At 38.5% G+C, this 26,370-nt stretch overlaps 2 protein-coding genes across 11 annotated transcripts in view; one reads left to right on the top strand and one right to left on the bottom strand.

Moving 5' to 3' along the window:
- TNRC6A (trinucleotide repeat containing adaptor 6A) overlaps nt 1-9,300 on the bottom strand; it is a 105,539-nt gene extending 96,239 nt beyond the window's left edge. For 2 of the 10 annotated variants that reach the window (XM_082362375.1, XM_082362372.1), the window contains exon 1: nt 286-9,300. In XM_082362375.1, the coding sequence (XP_082218501.1) occupies nt 286-290 (5 nt within the window). In that variant the 5' untranslated portion in view covers nt 291-9,300. The remainder of the gene's footprint in view (nt 1-285) is intronic. The other 8 variants (XM_082362369.1, XM_082362373.1, XM_082362379.1 and 5 more) reach the window with 8 other exon arrangements.
- Nucleotides 1-26,370, top strand: part of ZKSCAN2 (zinc finger with KRAB and SCAN domains 2) — a 502,693-nt gene that overhangs the window by 391,131 nt on the left and 85,192 nt on the right. The window lies entirely within an intron of this gene.

Genomic DNA, 26,370 nt, shown 5'->3' with positions numbered 1-26,370 from the left:
GGGAAGGGGGAGGGGAGCCCGTGGGGGCTCACAAAGCTGCGGGGCTGCAACCCCGACTGCGGTCAGGCGGCGCGGGCGAGCCGCAGCCCCCGGCCCGGCCCCAGCGGCGCAGCGCGGCCCCTCCGGGCCTCCCGTCCGGCCTCCGCAGCAGCGCAGCCGGCTTCCCTCGCGCCGAGGCCCGAGGTCTCGGGGACGCCCGGCGCCGCCGCTGCAGCCCGCGGTCGCGGGCCCTGCGGCAGCGCCCGAGGCTCCTCCCGCCCGGAGGGAGGCCCCCGCCCCGCTCACCTCATGTGTGTAAAGTGCACGAGCAAGTGGGGCGCGGCGAGTGAGGCTCGCGAGCCTCAAGCCCTCCGTAGCGCCGCGGGGAGAGGCCCGAGCCGCTGCACCAGCGCCATTTTCTACACCGACCCGCTGCCGCCGCCGCCGCCGCCGCCGCCACCGCCACCGCCGCCGCTGCAGGCCCCAAACCGGAAGTGAATGCCCCACTCGGCAACCCCTTCCGGGGGTGCCGCGGCCACCGGCCTCAAGATGGAGGTCCTAGCAACTAGAGCCGCAGACGGGGTAGGCCCTTGGCAACCGCCCCGGCGCGGCGCGGCCCCCGGCTGGACCTCCCTGGGGGGATGGGGGGTGGGGGGTCACAGCCTCCGAGGCGCCCCGCACAGCGGCAGGGGGCCTCGCCGAACTCCGAGCCCAGCCTTTCTTGGCACGGCCGCCTCGGATTCTGACTTGAGTCCCTCTCCTCCTCCTTCTTTGCTGCGACACAAGTTTCCTTCCCTGCTGCCCGGCCCCTCCCCCACCAAAACACACCAGAAAAAAAAAAAAAATCGCCTAAACCGCAAATTCTACCCCAGCCGCAGCATGATGATCCCGCGCTGCTTTTGAAATCCGCCACTTCTAATTATTTTTGACCTTGGGCCAATTATTTAACCTCTCTGCTTCTCTGTTTCCTCCTCAGATAAGAATGCATACCTGAGGATGACAGTGAGGTTTAAAAGCGATTTTTATCCTTCGAATTTGGCAGACCATTTGACTCAGCAATTCCACTTGCATGAACTTCTGTTCAAAAAATAATCCTAGATAGCTACAGATAATGTCACCGTCGTGATATTAAGTCCTGCGTTGATGGTGGTGAAAAATTGTGAACGGCCAAAATGTCCAACATTACGACGTGGTTTTAAAAACTGAACTCCTGTAAATAGTGCTGCAATGAACTTTGTGGTAAATGTCTCTTTTTGAATTATGGTTTTCTCAGGGTATATGCCCAGTAGTGGGATTGCTGGGTCATATGGTAGTTCTATTTTTAGTTTTTTAAGGAACCTCCATACTGTTCTCCATAGTGGTTGTTCATTGCAGCACTGTTTACAATAGCCAGGACATGGAACCAACCTAAATGTCCATCGACAGATGAATGGATAAAGAAAATGTGGCACATACATACACTGGAATATTGCTCAGCCATAAAAAGAAATGAAATTGAGTTATTTGTAGTGAGGTGGATGGACCTAGCGTCTGTCATACAGAGTGAGTCAGAGAAAAACAAATATCGTATGCCAACGCATATATATGGTATCTTAAAAACAAAAATGGTACCGATGAACCTAGTTCAGGATTAAAGAGGTAGACATAGAAAATGGACTTGAGGACATGGGGTGGGAAGGCGAAGCTGGGGTGAAGTGAGAGTAGCATCGACATATATACACTACCGAATGTGAAATAGTTCGCTGCTGGGAAGCAGCAGCATAGCACAGGGAGATCGTCTCCTCGCTTTGCCATGACCTAGAGGGGTGGGATAAAGAGGATGGGAGGGAGGCTCAAGAGAGAGGGGATATGGGGACATGTGTATGCATATGGCTGATTTGCTTTGTTGTGCAACAGAAACACAGTATTGTGAAGCAATTATACTCCAATAAAGATCTATTAAAAAAAAAACTGAACTACTGCATGCGTTAGGATACTATAAAAATGCTGGAGAGGAAGAGTAATGGCACAGCGGAAAATGGTTACAATAGAATAAGTAAAAAAGCAAGTTCTTAAGTAGCTCACACTGTGAAAGCAGGTAGATACAGTAAGATACTTATATATGAAGACAGTAAGATACATATGTGTACATAAAGTAAAAATATATACCTACATGTAGATACAAGATACATACCTACGGGTAGATACAGCAATATACATACCTGTATATACAATAAGATACATATATTCCTGTGCGTATGTGTGTATTCTTTCCATCCTCTCAAAACGCTTTTTCTTTTTTTTCTTTTCTTTCTTTATTTTTGGCTGCATTGGATCTTCGTAGCTGCATGGGCTTTCTCTAGTTGCTGAGAGCGGGGGCTGCTCTTCGTTACCGTGTGCGGGCTTCTCATTGTAGTGGCTTCTCTTGTTGCAGAGCACGGGCTCTAGTCACATGAGCTTCAGTAGTTATGGCACGCAGGCTCAGTAGTTGTGGCGCATGGGCTTAGTTGCTCTGCAGCATGTGGGATCTTCCCGGACCAGTGCTCAAACCCATGTCCCCTGCATTGGCAGGCGGATTCTTAACCACTGCGCCACCAGGGAAGTCCCTCACAACGCTTTCTTCCCCCTAAAGATGATTCCAACTCTGTGCTTGCAATCCATTCCTTCTCAGGAACCTCACTTTACGGATCATCCCATTTTCCTCTTTCTACTGGCTTTGATCCTTTCATTGCCTTTAAAACATGCCCAAATCTCTCCCATTAAAAAGAAAACAAAACCTCCCTTGACTGTCCAGTTCCTGTCCTCTCTCAGGGAGATGGGTAATAAGTTAATGAATAAAGGAATGAATGGATGCACAGAAAGTCCTAAAGCATATGTACACAAATGTTAACTGATGATATAGTTAAGTTTTTGATTTCCTTCTCTTAATGTATCTGGCTTTTTTTTTTTCATTTTTATACAATGAGCATGTAAAAAAAAATTTTTTTTTAAATCTGGTTTACAAAATGTAAAATGTAGGGGGCACCAAATAAATGCTAGTGACTTTCCTTTTCTTGCCATATCCCTAAGTTTGATTCATCCATGCATATATTTGGGTTTGTTTTCTTTTATTGTTCTTTCTACTTAAAGCATTAAAAATTACATTACAGCATTTCTTTAGGAGTTAAAAAAATGAACATGTATATATAGAACAGTATGCTTTCATACCAGGTTTGTGAATAGTTTTCCACAAGAGCATAAAGCAATGTAATATTTATCAACATTTACACAGCTGTTAAGATTAACTGATTTTTTTAAAAAAATTAGACTTTCTTAGGTTTGAATAAATCATTGATTCTCATTTGGGGCAATTTGGCTCCCTAACCCTCACACAAAGATTTAGCAATTTCTGGTTTCTGATGGTCACAACTGGATGCTACTGGTACCTAGTGGGTAGAGGCCAGGGATTCTGCTAAACATCCTACAGTGCACAGCACAGCCCCACTCCCCCCCAGCGTGAGAGTATCTGAACCAAAATACCAATAGCACCCAAGGTTGAGAAACCCTGGAACTAATTCTCAGCTCCAGGGAAGCTGAGAAGATATAATTTCTTGAAGATCTTTTCAGAGTGGTTTGACACAATCACATATGACTTCTCCAGGGCTGCATTATGAAGTCATGCTAATCACTTTTTGATTATATCTTAAACTTGGTGCATAGGGGTAGGTCAAAGAAGAATGACAACAGAAAACCAGCACTGATTCCTTATCAGAAACCTACTGGACTTCCCTGGTGGTCCAGTGGTTAAGACTCCATGCTTCCAATACAGGGGGCCATGGGTTCAATCCCTGGTTGGGGAAGTTCCACATGCTGCATGGTGTGGCCAAAAAAAAAGAAAAAGAAAAAAGAAAAGAAGCCTACTAAGGGGTCTTCTCTTATTATTCTTTCTCTTTATTAATAATTAGTCTCTCTATTGAATATTTCCCATCATCATACAAACATATTCTAGTAACTTCCACAATAAGAAAAAAATGCAAACAAAACAAAAAACAACTCCATGGATGCCTCATTCCTCTCCAGCTTCATTTCTTTTCTTTTTTTTTCTCTCTTTCCCAGAAAAACTTCTTGAAAAGGTGTTCTATACCAGCTGCTTCCAGTTGCTCACCTCCTTTCCCAGCCCACTCTAACCTGACATCCCCACTCCTCCCCCCAAATAGCTCTTATCAAAGTCAGAAATGACCTTGAAGCTCTCAAACTCAATAGTAACATTTCTATCCTGCTCTTGATTTACTTCTTTTTTTTTTTTTTTGGCTGCCTTGGGTCTTCATTGCTGCACACGGGCTTTCTCTAGTTGTGGCGAGTGGGGGCTACTCTTCATTGTGGTGCGCAGGCTTCTCATTGCGGTGGCTTCTCTTGTTGCGGAGCACGGGCTCTAGGCACGTGGGCTTCAGTAGGTGCAGCTTGCAGGCTCAGTAGTTGCAGCACATGGGCTTAGTTGCTCCGCGGCATGTGGGATCTTCCTGGACCAGGGCTGGAACCCATGTCCCCTGCATTGGCAGGCAGATTCTTAACCACTGCGCCACCAGGGAAGCCCCTGATTTACTTCTTATCGGTATTTGCCACAGCTGACCAGTCCTGCCTTCTTAAGAGAGCTTCTTTTCCAGAATGTCTTGGCAGCATATTCTCCTGGGTTTGTTTTTACCTCTCTAGCCATTTCTTGTTTTTGTATCCTTTGCCATCATCTCTTGCTTTGTACCAAAGAAATGTTGGAGAACCCCAAGGCTTTGTTCCAGACTCTTCCCCCTCTCTGTCTCTCAACTTCCTCCTTGGGATGAGTAATTCCATCCTTTCTCTTGTATTTAAATACTATTTAAATGTAGATGACTCTCAAATTCATATTTTTAGCCCATATCTCACCTGTGTACCCCAGAATGCTAAAATGCCAGTCTGTCTGGGCAACAAATACATGTGCTAAGTACCGTGCTAGGGCCCAGTTCTCAGCAATACAGGAGCAACTACTCCTGTGCATTAAGTCTTAAGAGGCAGACAGATTTTTTCTTTTTAAAGCAAACTATAAAGTGTATAATTATAAACTATGACAAGTGCACAGAAGGAAAGAAATGTTGTGCTAAGCATGAAACAAAGGAACATTACATAGATTGTGTGGTCAAAGAAGGTTTCTTTGAAAATGTAAAGCTTCATCTGAGAGCTGAGAGATAAGGGGCAGCCAACCCAGCACCTAGGGAACAGCAGAGGAAGGGTCTCAGGCTGGAGGCTTAAACTGTGGGTCCTTATTGTGGATGAAAACAGGCTTCGTATTGTATTTAGCTTTAAATCCACTGGTGCCACCATTTTTACTTACTTGTATAAACAATTAGGGACAAAACCAGAAACAAGGTTTTTACAGAGTAATGGGTTTCACTAACATAGCTGGTTTAAGTAAGCAAATGCCATTTCCTACAACAAGCATATTCTCTAGATTAAGTGAAATTATAATATGTTGCATGCCTTATGGTTGAAGTTTCCAGTTTGAGAATTTGTATATAACATTAAATGACTTTCCTACCATAGCTTTTTATGGAATAGCTCTGGAAGAATCTGTAACTATCTCAGGAAGCTTCTTGCTTCTTCTTAGTGAGCATAGTAAGAAACAGGGGCTGTACAAAATTAAACGTAAATAAGATCTCTTCTCCATTTGTCTTTCTTCCTTGGGTTTTTTGTTCCTTTGGTTTCTGAGGTTACCAGAGCTTAAGTATTCTTCAACCCTCTCTTCCTTATCTAAGAAGGGTAAATGACTAGCCTAATACTTGAAAAATGATGTACTTGAAAGGATTATTTTTTCTCCCAAGTCTCTACCAAATACCATCGTGAAATATATATATATATATTTAGACAAAACTCACTCAAAATATTTTTAAATTTAGAAAAATTTTCACAATAATGTATAAATGGATATTGAAAACATGAACACAAATGAGATTTCCTGGAAAGAGTACAGTTATTTTATTTAACTAAAATCTATTTGGTACTTAATACATGCCAATTATGCATTGTTCTAAGTGCTTTAAAAATATTAACTGATCATTATCATTGTCCTCACACAGCCCAATGATGTTATCCCCATTTTACAGATGAGGATAATTAACTTGCCCAGAGTCACCTAAATAATAAGGGGTAAAAATCAAGCAATTTGGCTTCCGAGCCTGGATCACTAACCACTACATTGTAGATCTGTTTTTCTCAACTGAATTAGACCCCGCAGCTCCCTTTGATAAGAAATATTTTGTAACACCACCCTTTCTATCCCTAAATGATCATCATAGATAGTATAAGCTACCTAACATATAATTTTAAAATCACATAAAATGACATATCTGAAATAAAGTCAAAGAAAAGTAAATAAACTAAAATGTCTTTCACTATGTAAATACTCAGTAATGGTCTACACTGGAAGACTCAGTAAAGTAGGCAGATTCTGGCACCTATGTGTTGAATCACTCCTACAAATGCAGCAGTGCTGAAATAACTACTCATACACCAAGAACTGTAGTGATGCTGGAGATGTAATTTATCTGGAAGACAGAACAACTCTCAGTCAAGTTCTGAACAACTAGAGAACAATTCTCTTTCAATTTAGGGGAACATTGAATTACTGAAAATTTAAGTGTATAGTAACACTGAAAAAAGTAAAGAGTTAGGTCCTCGGATAATTATAAACATGCTTTCACTCATGAGAATGTCCGGGGTCGGGAGGTCCCACATTTTGTGGGACTGTCCCTGTCCAGCCCCTCTCCACTGAATCCCACCTCTTTGTGACAAGCCAAACCCCTTCAGCACTTTCCCCCACCCCTCTGAGGAGTGGAGGTGAAATATTACTCTATGGAGAACCATTGCTGTGGATTGAGGAAAGAGCAGAGGAATGCTACTCCAGTGACAACCTAGCAAGGCACGATTAACAGGATTAAGGGTACTATAATGGGGACAAATGATGCTTCTCAGATTGATGTGTCAGAATTTAGCCTTATTCTGGACTTCCCTGCTGGCGCAGTGGTTAAGAATCCACCTGCCAATGCAGGGGACACGGTTTCGAGCCCTGGTCCGGGAAGATCCCACATACCGCGGAGTAACTAACCTTGTGCGCCACAACTACTGAGCCTGCGCTCTAGAGCCCGTGAGCCACAACTACCGAGCCTGTGTGCTGCAACTTCTGAAGCCCGCGCACCTAGAACCCGTGCTCTGCAACACGAGAAGCCACCACAATGAGAAGCCCGCGAACCGCAACAAAGAGTAGCCCCGCTCGCGGCAACTAGAGAAAGCCCACGCGCAGCAAGGAAAACCCAATGCAGCCAAAAATAAAATAAAATAAAATAAAAAATTAAAGAATTTAGCCTTATTCCTTCTCTGTCCCATTCCCCCCACCACACACAAACCTGTCCCCAAAGAGACAATTTCCCCCAAGCAGCAGTAATACCCCGCACTAAGCTGCCCCAGCCAGAAACCTGAGTCAATTTTGACTCTTCCCTCCCACTCATCTAATGTATCACTGTTACTTTGTTTCCAAACTTCTCTTATTTTTCCCTTCCCCTATTTCTCCACTGCCAGCCCCCATGCTATACCCTGAAAACGCCATCGATTCACTTTTCTTCCCCTCTCTTTTTTGTTGTGGTATAGTTTACATACAATAAAATGCACACATTTGAAGTAAAAAAAAATTGATGAGTTTTGACAAATAAATACACCCGTGTAGTTATTTGTCAAAATAAATACCAAAATCAGTGTAACCAAAATCACTATATAGAACACTTGGTCAGCCCTGAAAATTCCCTTGAGCCCCTTTTCATCACTCACCTGATTCCCCCCCGCCCCTGGCCCCCAACACACACCTGACACCAAGAAACCACTTTTCTGATTTATATCACCATGGGTTAGTACTGTCTGTTCTGGAACTTCATATAGATGGAGTCATATAGTATGCGTATATGTATACTTTTGTGCCTAACTTCTCTTGCTGAATATATCCTAGTCATTCATATTGTTGCATGTGTCAGAAGTTCATTCCTTTTTGTTACTGAGAATTACCCCATTAAATGAATGTACCACGGTTTGTTTACCATCCTCCTGTTGATTGACACTTGTTTCCAGTTTGAGGTTATTATGAATAAAGCTGCTATGAATAAAGCTGAATTCTTGTACAAGTCTTTTTTTTTTCTTTCTTTTTTCTTTTTTTGTGGACAGTAGACATATGTTTCTATCTCTCTTGGATAAACAGCTAGGAATAGAAATACTGAATCACAGAATAAGTTCATTCTTAACTACATAAGAAGCTGTACAGTGTTTCTGAAGTGGTTACACCAGGTTACATTTCCAATCCCAAGAGGCGCTCTGGTGAGCCACATCCTCACCAGCTTTATACACGTTCACATGAAATCATTCTCCATTCAGCAGCCTCAGTGATTTTTCTTAAATTGAAAACTTGATTATCTTACTCCTGAACTTATTAAAATCATTCAAAGGCTTTCCAGGGCTCTTGATTCAAAGCCTAGTATCTTTAACATGGTCTGCAAGGTCTCCCAGTGTTATCTCCAGCCACCACCCCTCTCTCCTTGCTCCAGACAATTCAATCCAAGGGCTTTTGGGGTTTTTTTTGGCCATGTCACATGGCTTGCAGGATCTTAGTTCCCCAGCCAGGGGCTGAACCCGGTCCACAGCCATGAAAGTGCCAAGTCCTCACCCCTGGACCACCAGAGAACTCTCCAAAGGGCTTTTCTTTCGTTTTCTAAAACGTGTCCAGTTCTACACCCAGCCTTACCATCCTTCAGCTCTCAACCACATGTCACTTCCTCAGGATAGACTTTTTGACCACCACCCGCCTTGACTTTATTAGGTCTCCCAATGACATATTCTAAAGGCATCCTCTACTTCTGCTTTCTGGCATGATCACATTTGTAATGTAGTACTTCCATCATTATTTGTTTAATTTTTGATTCTCCAGATTCTTTTTTTTTTTTTAATTTGTTTATTTATTTTTGGCTGTGTTGGGTCTTCGTTTCTGTGCGAGGGCTTTCTCCAGTTGCAGCGAGCGGGGGCCACTCTTCATCGCGGTGCGCGGGCCTCTCACTACCGCGGCTTCTCTTGCTGCGGAGCACGGGCTCCAGACGCACAGGCTCAGTAGCTGTGGCTCACGGGCCCAGTTGCTCCGTGGCATGTGGGATCTTCCCAGACCAGGGCTCGAGCCCGTGTCCCCTGCATTGGCAGGCAGACTCTCAACCACTGTGCCACCAGGGAAGCCCTCTCCAGATTCTTTATAAGCTCCAGGAGAGCAAGGACAATAACTACCTTGTTCTCACTATATCTTTCGCATCTAGCACGTTGCCTAGTACATATTAGGCCCTTAATAAAATTTATTGGATGAAGGAATGATTCTTCCATGCTTGCTTACCTCCCCCTATCCAAATATCCACACTGCTACCAAACTGGTTTCCTAACAAGTAAGCCTCATCAGGTGCTGCTGCTGCTAAAAAGTCTTTTTTTTTTTTTAACATCTTTATTGGCGTATAATTGCTTTACAATGGTGTGTTAGTTGCTCCTTTATAACAAAGTGAATCAGCTATACATATACATATATCCCCATATCTCCTCCCTCTTCCATCTCCCTCCCACCCTCCCTATCCCACCCCTCTACGTGGACACAAGGCACCGAGCTGATCTCTCTGTGCTATGCGGCTGCTTCCCACTAGCTATCTATTTTACATTTGGTAGTGTATATATGTCCATGCCACTCTCTCACTTCGTCCCAGCTTACCTTTCCCCCTCCCCGTGTCCTCAAGTCCATTCTCTACGTCTGCATCTTTATTCCTGTCCTGCCCCTAGGTTCTGCATAACCATTTTTTTTCTTTTTTTTAGATTCCATATATATGTGTTAGCATACGGTATTTGTTTTTCTCTTTCTGACTTACTTCACTCTGTATGACAGTCTCTAGGTCCATCCACTTCATTACAAATAACTCAAGTTCGTTTCTTTTTATGGCTGAGTAATATTCCATTGTATATATGTGCCACATCTTCTTTATCCATTCATCTGTCGATGAACATTTAGGTTGCTTCCATGTCCTGGCTATTGTAAATAGAGCTGCAATGAACATTGTGGTACATGACTCTTTTTGAATTATGGTTTTCTCAGGTTATATGCCCAGTAGTGGGATTGCTGGGTCATATGGTAGTTCTATTTGTAGTTTTTTAAGGAACCTCCATACTGTTCTCCACAGTGGCTGTATCAATTTACATTCCCACCAACAGTGCAAGAGGGTTCCCTTTTCTCCACACCCTCTCCAGCATTTATTGTTTGTAGATTTTTTCATGATGGCCATTCTGACTGGTGTGAGGTGATACCTCATTGTAGTTTTGATTTGCAATTCTCTAATGATTAGCTATGTTGAGCATCCTTTCATGTATCTTTTGGCAATCTGTATATCTTCTTTGGAGAAATGTCTATTTAGGTCTTCTGCCCATTTTTGGATTGGGTTGTTTGTTTTTTTTGATATTGAGCTGGATGAGCTGCTTGTATATTTTGGAGATTAATCCTTTGTCAGTTGCTTCGTTTGCAAGTATTTTCTCCCACTCCGAGGGTTGTCTTTTCGTCTTGTCTATGGTTTTCTTTGCTGTGCAAAAGCTTTTAAGTTTCATTAGGTCTCATTTGTTTATTTTTGTTTTTATTTCTATTTCCGTAGGAGGTGGGTCAAAAAGGATCTTGCTGTGATTTATGTCATAGAGTGTTCTGCCTATGTTTTCCTCTAAGAGTTTTATAGTGTCTGGCCTTACATTTAGGTCTTTAATCCATTTTGAGTTTATTTTTGTGTATGGCGTTAGGGAGTGTTCTAATTTCATTCTTTTACATGTAGCTGTCCAGTTTTCCCAGCACCACTTATTGAAGAGGCTGTCTTTTCTCCATTGTATATTCTTGCCTCCTTTATCAAAGATAAGGTGACCATATGTGTGTGGGTTTACCTTTGGGCTTTCTATCCTGTTCCATTGATCTATATTTCTGTTTCTGTGCCAGTACCATACTGTCTTGATGACTGTAGCTTTGTAGTATCGTCTGAAGTCTGGGATCCTGATTCCTCCAGCTCCATTTTTCTTTCTCAAGATTGCTCTGGCTATTCGGGGTCTTTTGTGTTTCCATACAAATTGTGAAATTTTTTGTTCTAGTTCTGTGAAAAATGCCATTGGTAGTTTGATAGGGATTGCATTGAATCTGTAGATGGCTTTGGGTAGTATAGTCATTTTCACAATGTTGATTCTTCCAATCCAAGAACATGATATATCTCTCCATCTGCTTGTATCATCTTTAATTTCTTTCATCAGTGTCTTATAGTTTTCTGCATACAGGTCTTTTTTCTCCTTAGGTAGGTTTATTCCTAAGTATTTTATTCTTTTTGTTGCAATGGTAAATGGGACTGTTTCCTTAACTTCTCTTTCAGATTTTTTGTTGTTAGTGTATAGGAATGCAAGAGATTTCTGTGCATTAATTTTGTATCCTGATACTTTACCAAATTCATTGATTAGCTCTAGTAGTTTTCTGGTAGCATCTTTAGGATTCTCTATGTATAGTATCATGTCATCTGCAAACAGTGACAGTTTTACTTCTTCTTTTCTGATTTGGATTCCTTGTATTTCTTTTTCTTTCCTGATTGCTGTGGCTAAAACTTCCAAAACTATGTTGAATAATAGTGGTGAGAGTGGGCAACCTTGTCTTGTTCCTGATCTTACTAGAAATGGTTTCAGTTTTTCACCATTGAGAATGATGTTGGCTGTGGGTTTGTCATATATGGTCTTTATTATGTTGAGGTAAGTTTCCTCTATGCCTACTTTCTGGAGGGATTTTATCATAAATGGGTGTTGAATTTTGTCGAAAGTTTTTTCTGCATCTATTGAGATGATCATGTGGTTTTTATTCTTCAATTTGTTAATGTGGTATATCACATTGATTGATTTGCATATACTGAAGAATCCTTGCATTCCTGGGATAAACCCCACTTGATCATGGTGTATGATCCTTTTAATGTGCTGTTGGATTCTGTTTGCTAGTATTTTGTTGAGGACTTTTGTATCTATGTTCATCAGTGATATTGGTCTGTAGTTTTCTTTTTTTGTGACGTCTTTGGTTTTGGTATCAGGGTGATGGTGGCCTTGTAGAATGAGTTTGGGAGTGTTCCTCCCTCTGCTATATTTTGGAAGAGTTTGAGAAGGATAGGTGTTAGCTCTTCTCTAAATGTTTGATAGAATTCACCTGTGAAGCCATCTGGTCCTGGGCTTTTGTTTGTTGGAAGATTTTTAATCACAGTTTCAATTTCAGTGCTTGTGATTGGTCTCTTTATATTTTCTATTTCTTCCCAGTTCAGTCTCGGAAGGTTGTGCTTTTCTAAGAATTTGTCCATTTCTTCCAGGTTGTCCATTTTATTGTCATGGAGTTGCTTGTAGTAATCTCTCATGACCCTTGGTATTTCTGCAGTGTCAGTTGTTACTTCTCCTTTTTCATTTCTAATTCTATTGATTTGAGTTTTCTCCCTTTTTTTCTTGATGAGTCTGGCTAATGGTTTATCAATTTTGTTTATCTTCTCAAAGAACCAGCTTTTAGTTTTACTGATCTTTACTATCATTTCCTTCATTTCATTTTCATTTATTTCTGTTCTGAGCTTTATGATTTCTTTCCTTCTGCTAACTTTGGGGGTCTTCTGTTCTTCTTTCTCTAATTGCAGTAGGTATAAGGTTAGAAACTGGTATAAGGTAAGAAACATTTGAGATGTTTCTTGTTTCCTGAGGTAGGATTGTATTGCTATAAACTTCCCTCTTAGAACTGCTTTTGCTGCATCCCGTAGGTTTTGGATCATCGTGTTTTCATTATCATTTGTTTCTAGGTATTTTTTGATTTCCTCTTTTAGTTCTTCAGTGATCTCTTGGTTATTTAGTAGTGTATTGTTTATCCTCCATGTGTTTGTATTTTTTACAGATTTTTTTCCCCTGTAATTGATATCTACTCTCATAGTGTTGTGGTCTGAAAAGATACTTGATGTGATTTCAATTTTCTTAAATTTACCAAGGCTCGATTTGTGACCCAAGATATGATCTATCCCAGAGAATGTTCCATGAGCACTTGAGAAGAAAGTGTATTCTGTTGTTTTTGGATGGAATGTCCTATAAGTATCAATTAGTCCATCTTGTTTAATGTATCATTTAAAGCTTGTGTTTCCTTATTTATTTTCATTTTGGATGATCTGTCCATTGGTGAAAGTGGGGTGTTAAAAGTCCCCTACTATGATTGTGTTACTGTCAATTTCCCCTTTTATGGCTGTTAGCATTTGCCTTATGTATTGAGGTGCTCCTATGTTGGGTGCATAAATATTTACAATTGTTATATCTTCTTCTTGGATTGATCCCTTGATCATTATGTAGTGTCCTTCTTTGTCTCTTGTAATAGTCTTTATTTTAAAGTCTATTTTGTCTGATATGAGACTTGCTACTCCAGCTTTCTTTTGATTTCCATTTGCATGGAATATCTTTTTCCATCCTCTCACTTTCAGTCTGTATGTGTCCCTAGGTCTGAAGTGGGTCTCTTGTAGACAGCATATATACGGGTCTTGTTTTTGTATCCATTCATCCAGTCTCCGTCTTTTTTTTTTTTTTTTTTTTTTATTTATTTCTTTTTAAACTTTGGGTTTATTTATTTATTTATTTATGGCTGTGTTGGGTCTTCATTTCTGTGCGAGGGCTTTCTCTAGTTGCGGCAAGTGGGGGCCACTCTTCATTGCGGTGAGCAGGCCTCTCGTTATCGTGGCCTCTCTTGTTGCGGAGCACAGGCTCCAGACGCGCAGGCTCAGTAATTTTGGCTCACGGGCCTAGTTGCTCCGCGGCATGTGGGATCCTCCCAGACCAGGGCTCGAACCCGTGTCCCCTGCATTGGCAGGCAGATTCTCAACCACTGCGCCACCAGGGAAGCCCAGTCTCTGTCTTTTGATTGGAGCATTTAATCCAGTTACATTTAAGGTAATTATCGATATGTATGTTCCTATTACCATTTTCTTAGTTGTTTTGGGTTTGTTATTGTAGGTCTTTTCCTTCTCTTGTGTTTCCTGCCGAGAGAAATTCCTTTAGCATTTATTGTTATGCTGGTTTAGTGGTGCTGAATTCTCTTAGCTTTTGCTGTCTGTAAAGGTTTTAATTTCTCCATCGAATCTGAATGAGATCCTTGCTGGGTAGAGTAATCTTGGTTGTAGGTTTTTCCCTTTCATCACTTTAAATATGTCCTGCCACTCCCTTCTGGCTTGCAGAGTTTCTGCTGAAAGATCAGCTGTTAACTTTATGGGGATTCCTTTATATGTTATTTGTTGTTTTTCCCTTGCTGCTTTTAATATTTTTTCTTTGTATTTAATTTTTGATAGTTTGATTAATATGTGTCTTGGTGTGTTTCTCCTTGGGTTTATCCTGTATGGGACTCTCTGCACTTTCTGGACTTGACTATTTCCTTTTCCATATTAGGGAAGTTTTCAACTATACTCTCTTCAAATATTTTCTCAGTCCCTTTTTTTTTTCTCTTCTTCTTCTGGGACCCCTATAATTCGAATGGTGATGCGTTTAATGTTGTCCCAGAGTTCTCTGAGACTGTCCTCAATTCTTTTCATTCTTTTTTCTTTATTCTGCTCTGCAGTAGTTATTTCCACTATTTTATCTTCCAGGTCACTTACCATTCTTCTGCCTCATTTATTCTGCTATTGATTCCTTCTAGAGAATTTTAAATTTCATTTATTGTGTTGTTCATCATTGTTTGTTTGCTCTTTATTGTTTTTCTCTTTATTAATTTTATTTATTCATTTATTTTGGCTGTGTTGGGTCTTCGTTGCTGCATGTGGGCTTTCTCTAGTTGTGGCGAGCGGGGACTACTCTTCATTGCGGTGCACGAGCTTCTCATTGCGGTGGCTTCTCTTGTTGTGGAGCATGGGCTCTAGGAGCAGGGGCTTCAATAGTTGCAGAACATGGGTTCAGTAGTTGTGGCTCGCGGGCTCTAGAGCGCAGGCTCAGTAGTTGTGGCGCATGGGCTTAGTTGCTCCGCGGCATGTGGGATCTTCCTGGACCAGGACTCGAACCCGTGTCCCCTGCATTGGCAGGAGGATTCTTAACCACTGTGCCACCAGGGAAGCCCTGTTTGCTCTTTAGTTCTTCTAGGTCCTCATTAAATTTTCTTGTATTTTCTCTATTTCCAAGATTTTGGATCATCTTTACTATCATTACTCTGTATTCTTTTTCAGGTAGACTGCCTATTTCCTCTTCATTTGTTTGGTCTGGTAGGTTTTTACCTTGCTCCTTTATCTGCTGCATATTTCTCTGTCTTCTCATTTTGCTTAACTTACTATGTTTGGGGTCTGCTTTTTGCAGGCTGCAGGTTCATAGTTCCTGTTGTTTTTGGTGTCTGCTACCAGTGGGTAAGGTTGGTTCAGTGGGTTGTGTAGGCTTCCTGGTGGAGGGGACTGGTGCCTGTGTTCTGGTGGATGAGGCTGGATCTTGTCTTTCTGGTGGGCAGGACCACGTCTGGTGGTGTGTTTTGGGGTGTCTGTGAACTTATTATGATTTTAGGCAGCCTCTCTGCTAATGCATGGGGTTGTGTTCCTGTCTTGCTAGTTGTTTGGCATAGGGTGTCCAGCACTGTAGCTTCCTGGTCATTGAGTGGAGCTGGGTCTTAGCGTTGAGATGGAGATCTCTTGGAGAGCTTTTGCTTTTTGATATTATGTGGGACTGGGAGGTCTCTGGTGGACCAATGTCCTGAACTCAGCTCTCCCACCTCAGAGGCTCAGGCCTGACACCTGGCCGGTTCACCAAGACCCTGTCAGCCACACGGCTGAACCACCCTTCTAATGTATCTGAAACTCACTTTGACTTTACTTGTCTAGTTTTCCACAATTTCCCCCAGAGCCCAAGTGGCTGTAATTAAGGATGTTGAGCACAGGTTCCAACAGAGCAGAGGGGTAGCTTACTGGAGCTGAAGGACCTAAAAATTCTTAAAGAGATCTCTGTACTCTATAGAATATTAACTGAACCCCCTTGCTTAGCATAAAAGAACCTTTCTTCAAGAACTCTTACTACATAATCTACCCTATTTCTTAGAATTCCTATTTTGTGTTCCAGTGACACTGAGTTATTGCTACTTTCTCATGTTTTCCAAAGCCTCTCTGACTTAAACATGTTATTTCTTCTAGGTGGAACATCTCTCCTATTATGTATACTTAACATAAACTTCTACTTCAAAGCCCAGCTCAAATGTTTCCTACTTTAATAAACCTTCGCTGAGGTTCTCTGGACCTCATACTAATATAGATGGGATTCATGTATCAGAACTAACCTAGACTTCACTGATTGTTTTCCCTTCCTATTCAGGTGGAAACTCAGCCCCCCTAGAAAGGACCCCTTGAGCATTTAGGGCTGGAATCTTACATGTTCTCATGAGATAACTCATTTTTTCCAGTCACTGCTGCCATGTAAGGTCCATAAGAGTGGGGACTTGTCTGTGATGTTCAGAGTTGTATTCCCAGTACCTAGAGTGGTGCCCAGGGGTATCAAACGTTGAATTAATATTTGTTGAATGATGAAGAATGAATGTTGTCTTTCTTCCAAGCAGTCCCACCAGGTGTGTCAAGGAGCATCATTGTTCTCCCAGGTACCTGCTTGTGACCACCTTGACTACCAGCAAGAAATAGATTCTCCTAGACATCTGCTTACTTTCTTAGATCTGCTGGGTTTTGCTTTATCTTACAGATGCAAGCAATATTCTTTCATAATGCTTTTGTTTTTCACCAGATCCACCAGGCACCTTCACTGTTTTGTTGAGGATAAAGTAGGTACATCTACCTCTTACTAGGTCCCTCAACATTTACTGCTAAAGTAATCAGTTATTGTTGCCCTTTTTCTCTGAATTGAACAAGTGATAATGGCACCTGCTTTGCCTTGAGGGCAAATCTCCTTTACTCTCAGTCCATTAATTTTGATGAAGAAATGCTGCATTGAGCATTTTTATGTTTAAATTTTTTTATACCCACTGACCAAATTTAGGGTAATTTTAACACTAAAATAAATAAAGATAGTAAGGGATTACAACCCTCTTAATAAAATAGGAAACTATATATCTGCGTAGACACAAATGTATATCATTCATTCATTCATTAAACATTAGGTGAGGAATAGGGCTTCCTCATCCACTTCCAACCAAGGTGGAGCAACCAAAACTATTTACCCTCCCTTCTGAAAAAGCTAAAAATACAAACAAAATTTATGAAACAACAGTTTTTAAGATATTGAACATCAAGGAGTGAATGAGGGTGATCCCTGAGGGAGGGGAAACAAATGAGGTGAGCCCTATGATTGCCCTAGACTACTGTTTGAGGATAGTTTCCAGGCAATGGTACAGTGGTACAGGGAGGGGGAACCCAAGCAGAGTGGACTCCCTGAATTGAGACAATGTAGCTGAGAGTCTGGAGCAGTCAAGGTGGCTAGATTGACAGGTCAGAGCCCCAGAAAGCAGAGAACCACACACATGGAGGGCTCTGGAGATCTGCAGAGGGTCATGTTTGGGTCTTTAGCTGAGAACTGAATAGTGCCTTCATGTCATGAAATAATTCAAGATTGGGAACTATTGGAAGGATTAGAGGAATAGAGTCAGATAACAACAGACTTCTTGTTAGAAACGATGCAAGCAAGAAGACATGGAACAACATATTTCAAGCAATAAAAGAAAAAAATTTGGTCAACCTAGAATCCTATTACCTGCAAAAATACTTTTAAAAGTCTTTTAAAATAAAGACTTTTCAAGCTTAGAAAATCTGAAATAATTGTCACCAGCAGATCTGTACTACAAAAAAAAAAAAAAAAAGTGGTAAAATGAAGTCCTCAGACAGAAGGAAAATGAGCGAGATAGAAATCCAGATTACATAAATGATAAAGCGCACTGCAAATGGTACCTACATAGGTAAATCATAGATAAATATGAAAAATATTTTTCTTATTATTTAAATATCATTAGAAGATAATTGTTTAAAACAAAAATGAGAAAAACATACTATGGGGTTGACAACATATGTTGAAATAAAATGTAAGACAAGTAACACAAAATCTGGGAGGGGAGAAATGGGTGTATTGTTGTAATGTCTGTTTACTAAGATGTATGCTATTGCTTAAAGGTAGACTATGATAAGTTAAGACTGTAAATGTAAACCCTGAAGCAACTGCTAAAATAATACAATAAATAGTTATGGCTAATAAGCCAACAGAGGAGTAAAAAGGTGCAAAGTAAGGGTTCAACTTTATTCTTTTGCAGGTGGATATCCAGTTTTCCCATTGCCATTTGTTAAAAGACTGTCCTCCAACCATTAAAAGTTCTTGGCATCCTACAAAGTAGTAAAATGAAGTCATAAAAATTACAGAACTAAAAGTATACAGGAAAAAAAAAAAAAGGAAAATGGAAAGAAAGAACAAACAGGACAAACAGAAAACAAATAGCCAAAATGTAAAATTTAAATCTACCATGTCACATCAGATGTAAGTTGTCTAAGCATCTCAATTAAAGGCAGAAATAGAATGGATAAAAAAGAAGGATCCAACTGTATGCTGCGTACAAGAAACCCCCTTTAAATACTAAGACACAAACAAGTCAAATGCAAAAGGATGGAAAAAATAAACTAGGCTAACACCAATCCAAAGAAAGCTGAAGTGGTTATATTAATACCAGACAAAGTAGATTTTAGAGCAAAGACTATTACCAGGGAAAAAGATGATTCTTTTGTAATGATAATGGGTCACTTCATCAGGAGGGCATAACAATCCTAAGTTTATGCAGCTGCTAGGAGGGCTTCAAAACACAGCAAAAATTGACATAACTGAAAGGAGAAAAAGACAAATCCACAATTGTATCCAAAGATTTCAACACCTCTCGCTCAATAATTGATAGAACAAGTAGACAGAAAATCAGTAAGAACATAGAACAAGTGAACAATATTATCAACCACTTGACTTAATTCACATATACAGAATACTCTACACAATAACAGCAGAATACACATCCTTTTCAATTGCATGCAGAATGCTTACGAAGATAAACAATATCCTTAGTCATAGAAGTCTCAATAAATTAAAGAGAATTCCAATCATACATGGCATGTTATCATACTCAACAGAATAAAATTAGAAATTGATAACAGAAAAAGATCTGAGAAATCCCCAGATATTTGGAAACAAAATAACACACTTCTAAATAACCCAAGGGTCAAAGGAGAGATCAAAAAGGAAGTTATAAAGTATGAAAAATGAAAATGAAAATATACCAAAATTTGTAGAATGTAGCTAATGCAGTACTTAGAGGGACATTTATGGCACACTAAATATCTATATTAGAAAATAAGGTCTCAAATCAATGACCTCAGTTTCTAACTTAAGACATCAGAAAGAGAAAAGCAAATGAAACCCAAAATAATAAGAAAGGAAATAATAAAGATCAGGGTGGTAATAAGTGAAACAGAAAAAAAAAAAAAGAGAGAGAGAGAGAGAGAGAAATCAATGAGGCAAAAAACTAGTTCTTTGATAAACTAGTTTTATCAATAAAATTCATAAATGTTTAGCCAGAAAAAAAGATAGAAGACACAAAGTAGTAATATCAGAAATGAGTGAGATGATAACACTATGAATTCAATAGATATTAAAATGATAATAAGGGAATATTGTGAACCAGTTTATGCCAAAAATTTAGCAACTTACGTAAAATGGTCAGATTCCTTGAAAGACAAACTACAAAAACTCACTCAAGAAGAAAGAGATGACCCGCATGGTCCTTTATCTATTTAAAAATTTAACTTTATAGTTAAAAACCGTCCCATGAAGAAAACTCCAGGTTAAGGTTTCTTCATTTATTCTAGCAAATATTTAAGAAATAAATAATATAAAAATCTACCAAACTCTTCCATAAAATTGAAGAGGAGGAACTATTTCCTATTTCCTTCTAGGAAGTCAAAATTACTCCAGTAACAAAGGCTAAGATATTACAAGAAAAGAAAACTACAGACCAACATCTCTAATGAACACAAATGCATGAATTTAAAATTTTTTTGCAAAACAAACCCAACCATACATAAAAAGACATATATATATTCCACAACCAAGTGGTATTTATCCCAGAAATGAAATCAATGTAATTCATCATATTATAAAACTATAAAAGAAAAACCACATAGTCATCTCATAGATGCAGAGAAAGCTTTGGACAAAATCCAATATTTATTCCTTATTTAAACAAAAAAAACCTCATAGCAAACTAGGAATAGAAGGGAATTTCCTCAACATGATAAAGGGTATCTATAAAAATTCTACAACTAACATTGTACTTAATGATGGAATACTGAATATTTTTCCTCTAATATCAGGAATAAGACAAAGATGCCTGCTCGAACGTCTTCTATTCAACATTGTTCTGGAAGTTCCAGTCAATGCAAAAAAGTGGAAATGAAGAAGTACAACTGTCTTTATTCACTTTCTATGCAGAGTGTTCGATGGAATCTAAAAAATGCTACTAGAATTAATAAGTAGGTTTAGTAAGGCTGTAGGATACAAAAGCAACATACAAAAATCACTTATATTTCTATACAATAGCAATGATCAATAGGAATTTGGAATTAAAAATCACAACCATTTTCAATGGCATCAAAAATATGAAATGCTTAGGCATAAATCTGACAGAACATGTGCAAAACCTATACCCTGATAACTACAAAATATTACTGAGAGAAATTAAAGTGTACCTAAATAAACAGAGATATATGGTGTTTATGAATCGGAAGACTCAGTATTATTCGGATGTCAGTTCTTCCAATTTGATGTATAGATTTAATGTAATGATAATCAAAATCCCATCAGGTTTTTTTTGGGGGGGCGGTTTGGTGAAAATTGACAAGTTGATTCTAAATCTCATCTAGAACTGTAGAGGACATATAATAGCAAAAATAACCTTGAAAAAGACCAAACAATTGGTGGATGTAGACAACCCAACTTCAAGACTTACTAGAAAGCAGCAGTTATCAAGATAGACAAATGGATCAATGTAACAGAACAGAGAGTCCAGAAATAAACCTATACACATATGGTCAATCTATTTTCAGCAAAGGGTGCAAAGACAATTCAGTGGAGTGAAGATAATCTTTTCAATAAATTTTGCTGGATATTTATATGCAAAAAATAGTACCTCAACCCTTACCTCATATCATATACAAAAATTAACTCAAAATAGACCGTATACCTAAATATGAAAACAAAAACTAAAAAACTTTGAAAAAAAAACTCAACTACTTTTGGAAGTAAATATAGGAGAAATCTTTGTGACCTTGGGTTAGGCAATGATTTCATAGTCACCAAAAACACAGTCCATAAGGTATCAGAATTAAACATTTCCACTCTTTAAAAGATGCTGTTCAGAGAATGAAAAACCACAGACTGGGAGAAAATATTTGCAAATCACATAAAGAATTTATATCCAGAATACATAAAGGAGTCACAAAACTCAATAAGAAAGCAACCTATTTTTTTAAAATGGGCCAAAGATTTGAACAGACCTTCAGTAAATAAGATATATACATGTTCGAAAGCTTTAGTAATTAGAGAAATGCAAATTAAAACCACAATAAGATACCACTACTCACCTATAAAAAATGTCCAAAATTAAAAAGACTCATTATACTATTGTTGGTAAGGATGTGAAGCAACTGTAGTTCTCAGACACTGCTGGTGGGAATGTAAAATTATTCGATTATTTTGGAAAACCATTTTGATAGTTTTTTTAAAAAGATAAGCACACACCTACCTTTTAACCTTGCGATTACATTCCCAGATTCTTACCCAAGTGATATGAGTGCATTTGTCCATACAAAGACTTGTGCATGAATGTTCATAGAAGCTTCATTTGTAACACTTCAAAACTAGAAACAACCCAATTGTCCATCAACAGAGGAATGGATAAACAAACTGGTATAAATCTATATGGTGGAATATTCTTCAGCACTTAAAAGAAATGAGCTATTGATATATACAACATGGATGAACTCAGACCAAAATTAGTACAAATTGTATGGTTCAGTTTATATAAAATTCTAGAAAATACAACTTATTTTATAGTAATAGAAAGTAGATCAGTGCTTGCCAGGGGATGGGGAAGATTCAGGGAAAGACAAGAGGGAAAGATTACAAAAAGGCAAGAGAAAACTTTTGGGGGTGATGGATATGTTTACTATTTTGATTGTGGTGATGGTTTCACAGCTGTATACATATGTCAAAACTTATCAAATTATACACTTTAAATATGTGAGTCAATAAAGCTGTTCCCCCCCCCCAAAAAAAGCTTGGCAAGGAACAGGATATTTACATAATTTCAAAACACCTCCCACAAAATACTCAAAAATGTAAAAGGAAAACAAGTAACTTTACATTGGAGGAGCCTGACAGACACCCCCTCAGTCGAGTGATCAAAGTGAACATCATCAAGAGACGGATACTTCTAAATCTAGCACCACCTGGTAGGATGCAATGAGAAGAACACAGCATCATTTTGTGCTGTTCCTGTCAAAGATGCATTACTTGAACCTGATCATGAGGAAACCTCAGACCAACTAAATTGTGGGGCATTCTTCAAAATAACTGGCTTGTAATTTTTTTAAGTGTTAAGGTTATGAAAATCAAGGAAAGACTGGCTGAAGGAGATTAAAGAGATATGGCAAACAAAAACAATGCTTGATTCTGAACTGGATCCTTTCCCTACAAAGACATCATTCAGATAATTATGGACCTGAAAAGGGTTTGAGGATTAGATGATATCAATGTTAATTTCTGGATTTCAATCATTGTATTAAGGTTATGCAGGAGAGTTTCTTAGCTCGTAGGAAATATGCACTAATTTATTCCAGGGTGATGTGGCATGGATTTGGGTCTATTTTCAGGTTGCGTCAGCAATTTACTCTCAAATGGTTCAGGGGGAAAAAAGTTCTTTTTCTGTACTTCCAACTTTTCTGTTAATTTGTGATTGTTAAAAAAGAATTCTTCTATTTACAACTTTGTTAATGTATTTGAGATATCTGTGGAACAGATTCATAGAAGTGGACTAACTGGGTCAAAGGTTATGAACATCTTTAAATGCGGTAAGTATCACCAAATTGCCTTTCAAAGAGATTGTGCCAATTTATACCCTGGCCAACAGTTTATGAAAGCATTTATTTCCTCTCACTCCTTTTGGACACTATTAAACACTTTTATCTTTGCCAATCTGTTATCTCATTTTAATTTATATTTCTTTAGTCACTAGCAAGGTTGAGAAACTTTTTATGTGTTTAAAAGCAATTTGGATTTCTTTTTTGTGAACTACATCTTCATATCCTTTGTCCAATTTTAAAGCTATTCATATTTTCCTTTTTATTTATGAGCTCTTTGTATATTAAAGAAATTGTTTTTTTGTAGTCTGAATTGTAAACACTTTTTTTCTAGCATGTTATCTATCTTTTAACTTAGTCTATGCTGTTTTTATACTATGCAGTTATTTTCATTTTTATGTTGCCATTCATTCCTGTTCAGCTTCTGAGTTTTGTGGCTTGCTTAGAAAGATTTTCTTCAGTTCAAAATTATATGCGTGTGTACACATGTTCATGTTTTCTTATTTTTTGTGTCACTTATTTACATTTAAATTGTTTATTCGTCTGGAATTTATTTGGTGTAAGAAATCAGATAAGCACCCAGCTTTAAGTCATATTTTCTCAAATGGCTAGCCAATACCCCAGTACTGATTACTGCATTGTATGATTTTATTTCTTTTCTCCCTGATTTGAAATACAGCTTTACCATATACTAGCTTCTCAAATGTACTTAGGTCTATTTCTGAATTCTAACCTGTTTCGTTAATCTGCCTTTCTTTTTATGTACCAGTACCAAACTTTTTTCATAAAAGCAGCTTTATAATATGCTTCAGTGCATACTAGGGTTAATCCTTCTTTATTACTTTTCTTCTTCAGAATTTTCCTGGCTAGCCTCACTTGTTTATTTTTCCATTTGAACTTTAGACTCAGTGAGTCTACTTCCAAAAAAAACTCATAATGTATTTTTATTGATATAAAGTTAAAAATAAAGGTTAATTTAGGGAGAATATGCATCTTTACACCATTAAATCTTCTTCTTGATGAACAGGGTATGTATTTTCATTTGCTTCTTCTTTCATTTTCCTTCATTTTTGTTTTGCCAACATTGTAAAAGTGGGTGTTGGTGCTCTTTTAAGTACAATATTTTTCTTCCTTTTTTTTCATAGCTTTTTTTCTGAAACATAAAAATGCTGTTGATTTTGGATATTTGTTTTGCAACCAACTACCTTTCAGACTTAATTCATTGTGTCTAAGAGATTTTCTTAACTTTTTAAAAGAGATTTTTCAATAGTACTCTTGGATTGTCTAGATATGTAATTATACTACCTGCGAATAATCATTATATTGTCTCCACATTGGATTCTTAAACTTCTTATCTTTAAATCTTGGTACATCTAGAATAATGTTTAAAAATAGCTGTTTAAAAAAAAAAGCTGAATGATACTCAATACTCTGTAATGACCTATATGGGAAAAGAATCTAAAAAAGAGTGGATATATGTATATGTATAACTGATTCACTTTACTGTATACCGGAAACTAACACAAAAACGTAAATCAACTATACTCCAGTAAAAAATTTATTAAAAAGTTTACTGGGATGCTTTTATGATTGATAAAACAAAAATTTCAATTAGTGAAAAAAAAAAGCTGAATCAACTACAAAAGTGAACACACACGTAACTCCACACATCCCCCTCCCCGTTTCCACCCCGACACACCTCCCCCCAGGAAACCACCACCCTTGTTACAGCAAACAGGTTGTGGTGCATTTTGGTGTTGAGATGCTACTGGATTCTGGTTTGTTTATCAACAATATGCCGGCTTTGTGGAAAAAGTTGACTTTCTTTATACAGTAGGTTGAAAATTACTAAATTGCCAATATTCAACTGTTTTGGAACTACAGAAACAACAATTGCATTGGAGAAGATTTAAACAAATTAAAGGACATCCAGAATGCTTAATATTGTTAAGACGGCAACACTCCTCAAATTGATTGAGAGATTTAACACAATCTGTATTGGAACACTAGCTGGATTCTTTATAGAAATTGCCAAGCCAGTCCTAAAATTTATATGGAAGTATAAGGGACCCAGAATAGCCAGAGCTATCTAAAAAAAAAAGAACAAACTTGGAGGACTCATATTTCTTGATTTCAAAAGTTACTACAAAACATAGTAAATAAACAGTTTGATACTGACATAAAGATAGACATATAGATAAATGGAATAGAATTGAGAATCTGGAAATAAACCCTCACATTTATGATCAATTGATTTTCAACAAGGATATTAAAACAATTCAATGAGAGAAAGAGTAGTTTTTTCAACAAATGGTGCTGGGACAACAGGATAGTCAAATGCAAAAGAATGAAGTTTGACCCCTAACTTATGCACATAAAAACATTAACTCAAGATGGATCAAAGACCTAAATGTAAGAACTAAAACCGTAAAACTCTTAGAAGAAAACATAGGAGTAAATCTTTATGATCTTGGATTTGGCAATGGTTTCTTAGATATGACACTAAAAGCACAAGCAACAACAACAAAATAGGTAAATTAAATAGATAAAGTGGACTTCATGAAAATTAGAAACTTTGGTGCATCAAAGGACATTACCAAGAAAGTGAAAAGATAACCCATATAACGGAAGAAAATGCTTGCAAGTCATATGTTTGATGAAGGACTTGTATCTAGAAAACCAATGTAAGGAACACTTAGAACTCAATAATAAAAAGACACAAAACCCTGCACAGCAAAGGAAACCATAAACAAAATGAAAAGACAACCTACGGAATGGAAGAAAATATTTGCAAACAGTGCGACCAACAAGGGCTTAATTTCCAAAATATACAAACAGCTCGCACAACTTAACATCAAAAAAAACAACCCAGTCAAAAAATGGGCAGAAGACCTAAATAGACGTTTCTTCAAGGATGACCAACCGTTAAATGAAAAGATGCTCAACATCGCTAATTACTAGAGAACTACAAATAAAAACTACCATGAGGTATCACCTCATACCAGTCTGAATGGCCATAATCAAAAAGTCTACAAATAATAAATGCTGGAGAGGGTGTGGAGAAAAGGGAACCCTCCTACACTGTTGGTAAGAATGTAAATTGGTGCAGCCGCTATGGAGAACAGTGTGGAGGTTCCCTGAAAAACTAAAAATAGAATTACCAGATGATCCAGCTATCCCACTTCTGGGCATATATCTGGAAAAGACAGAAACTCTA

The sequence above is a fragment of the Balaenoptera borealis genome (assembly GCF_965194805.1).
Source record: "Balaenoptera borealis genome assembly, chromosome: 16".
In the NCBI taxonomy this organism is placed as follows: Eukaryota; Metazoa; Chordata; class Mammalia; order Artiodactyla; family Balaenopteridae; genus Balaenoptera; species Balaenoptera borealis.
The sequence above is the reverse complement of the archived record's forward strand: the minus strand, read 5'-3'. Positions and strand labels throughout refer to the sequence as shown.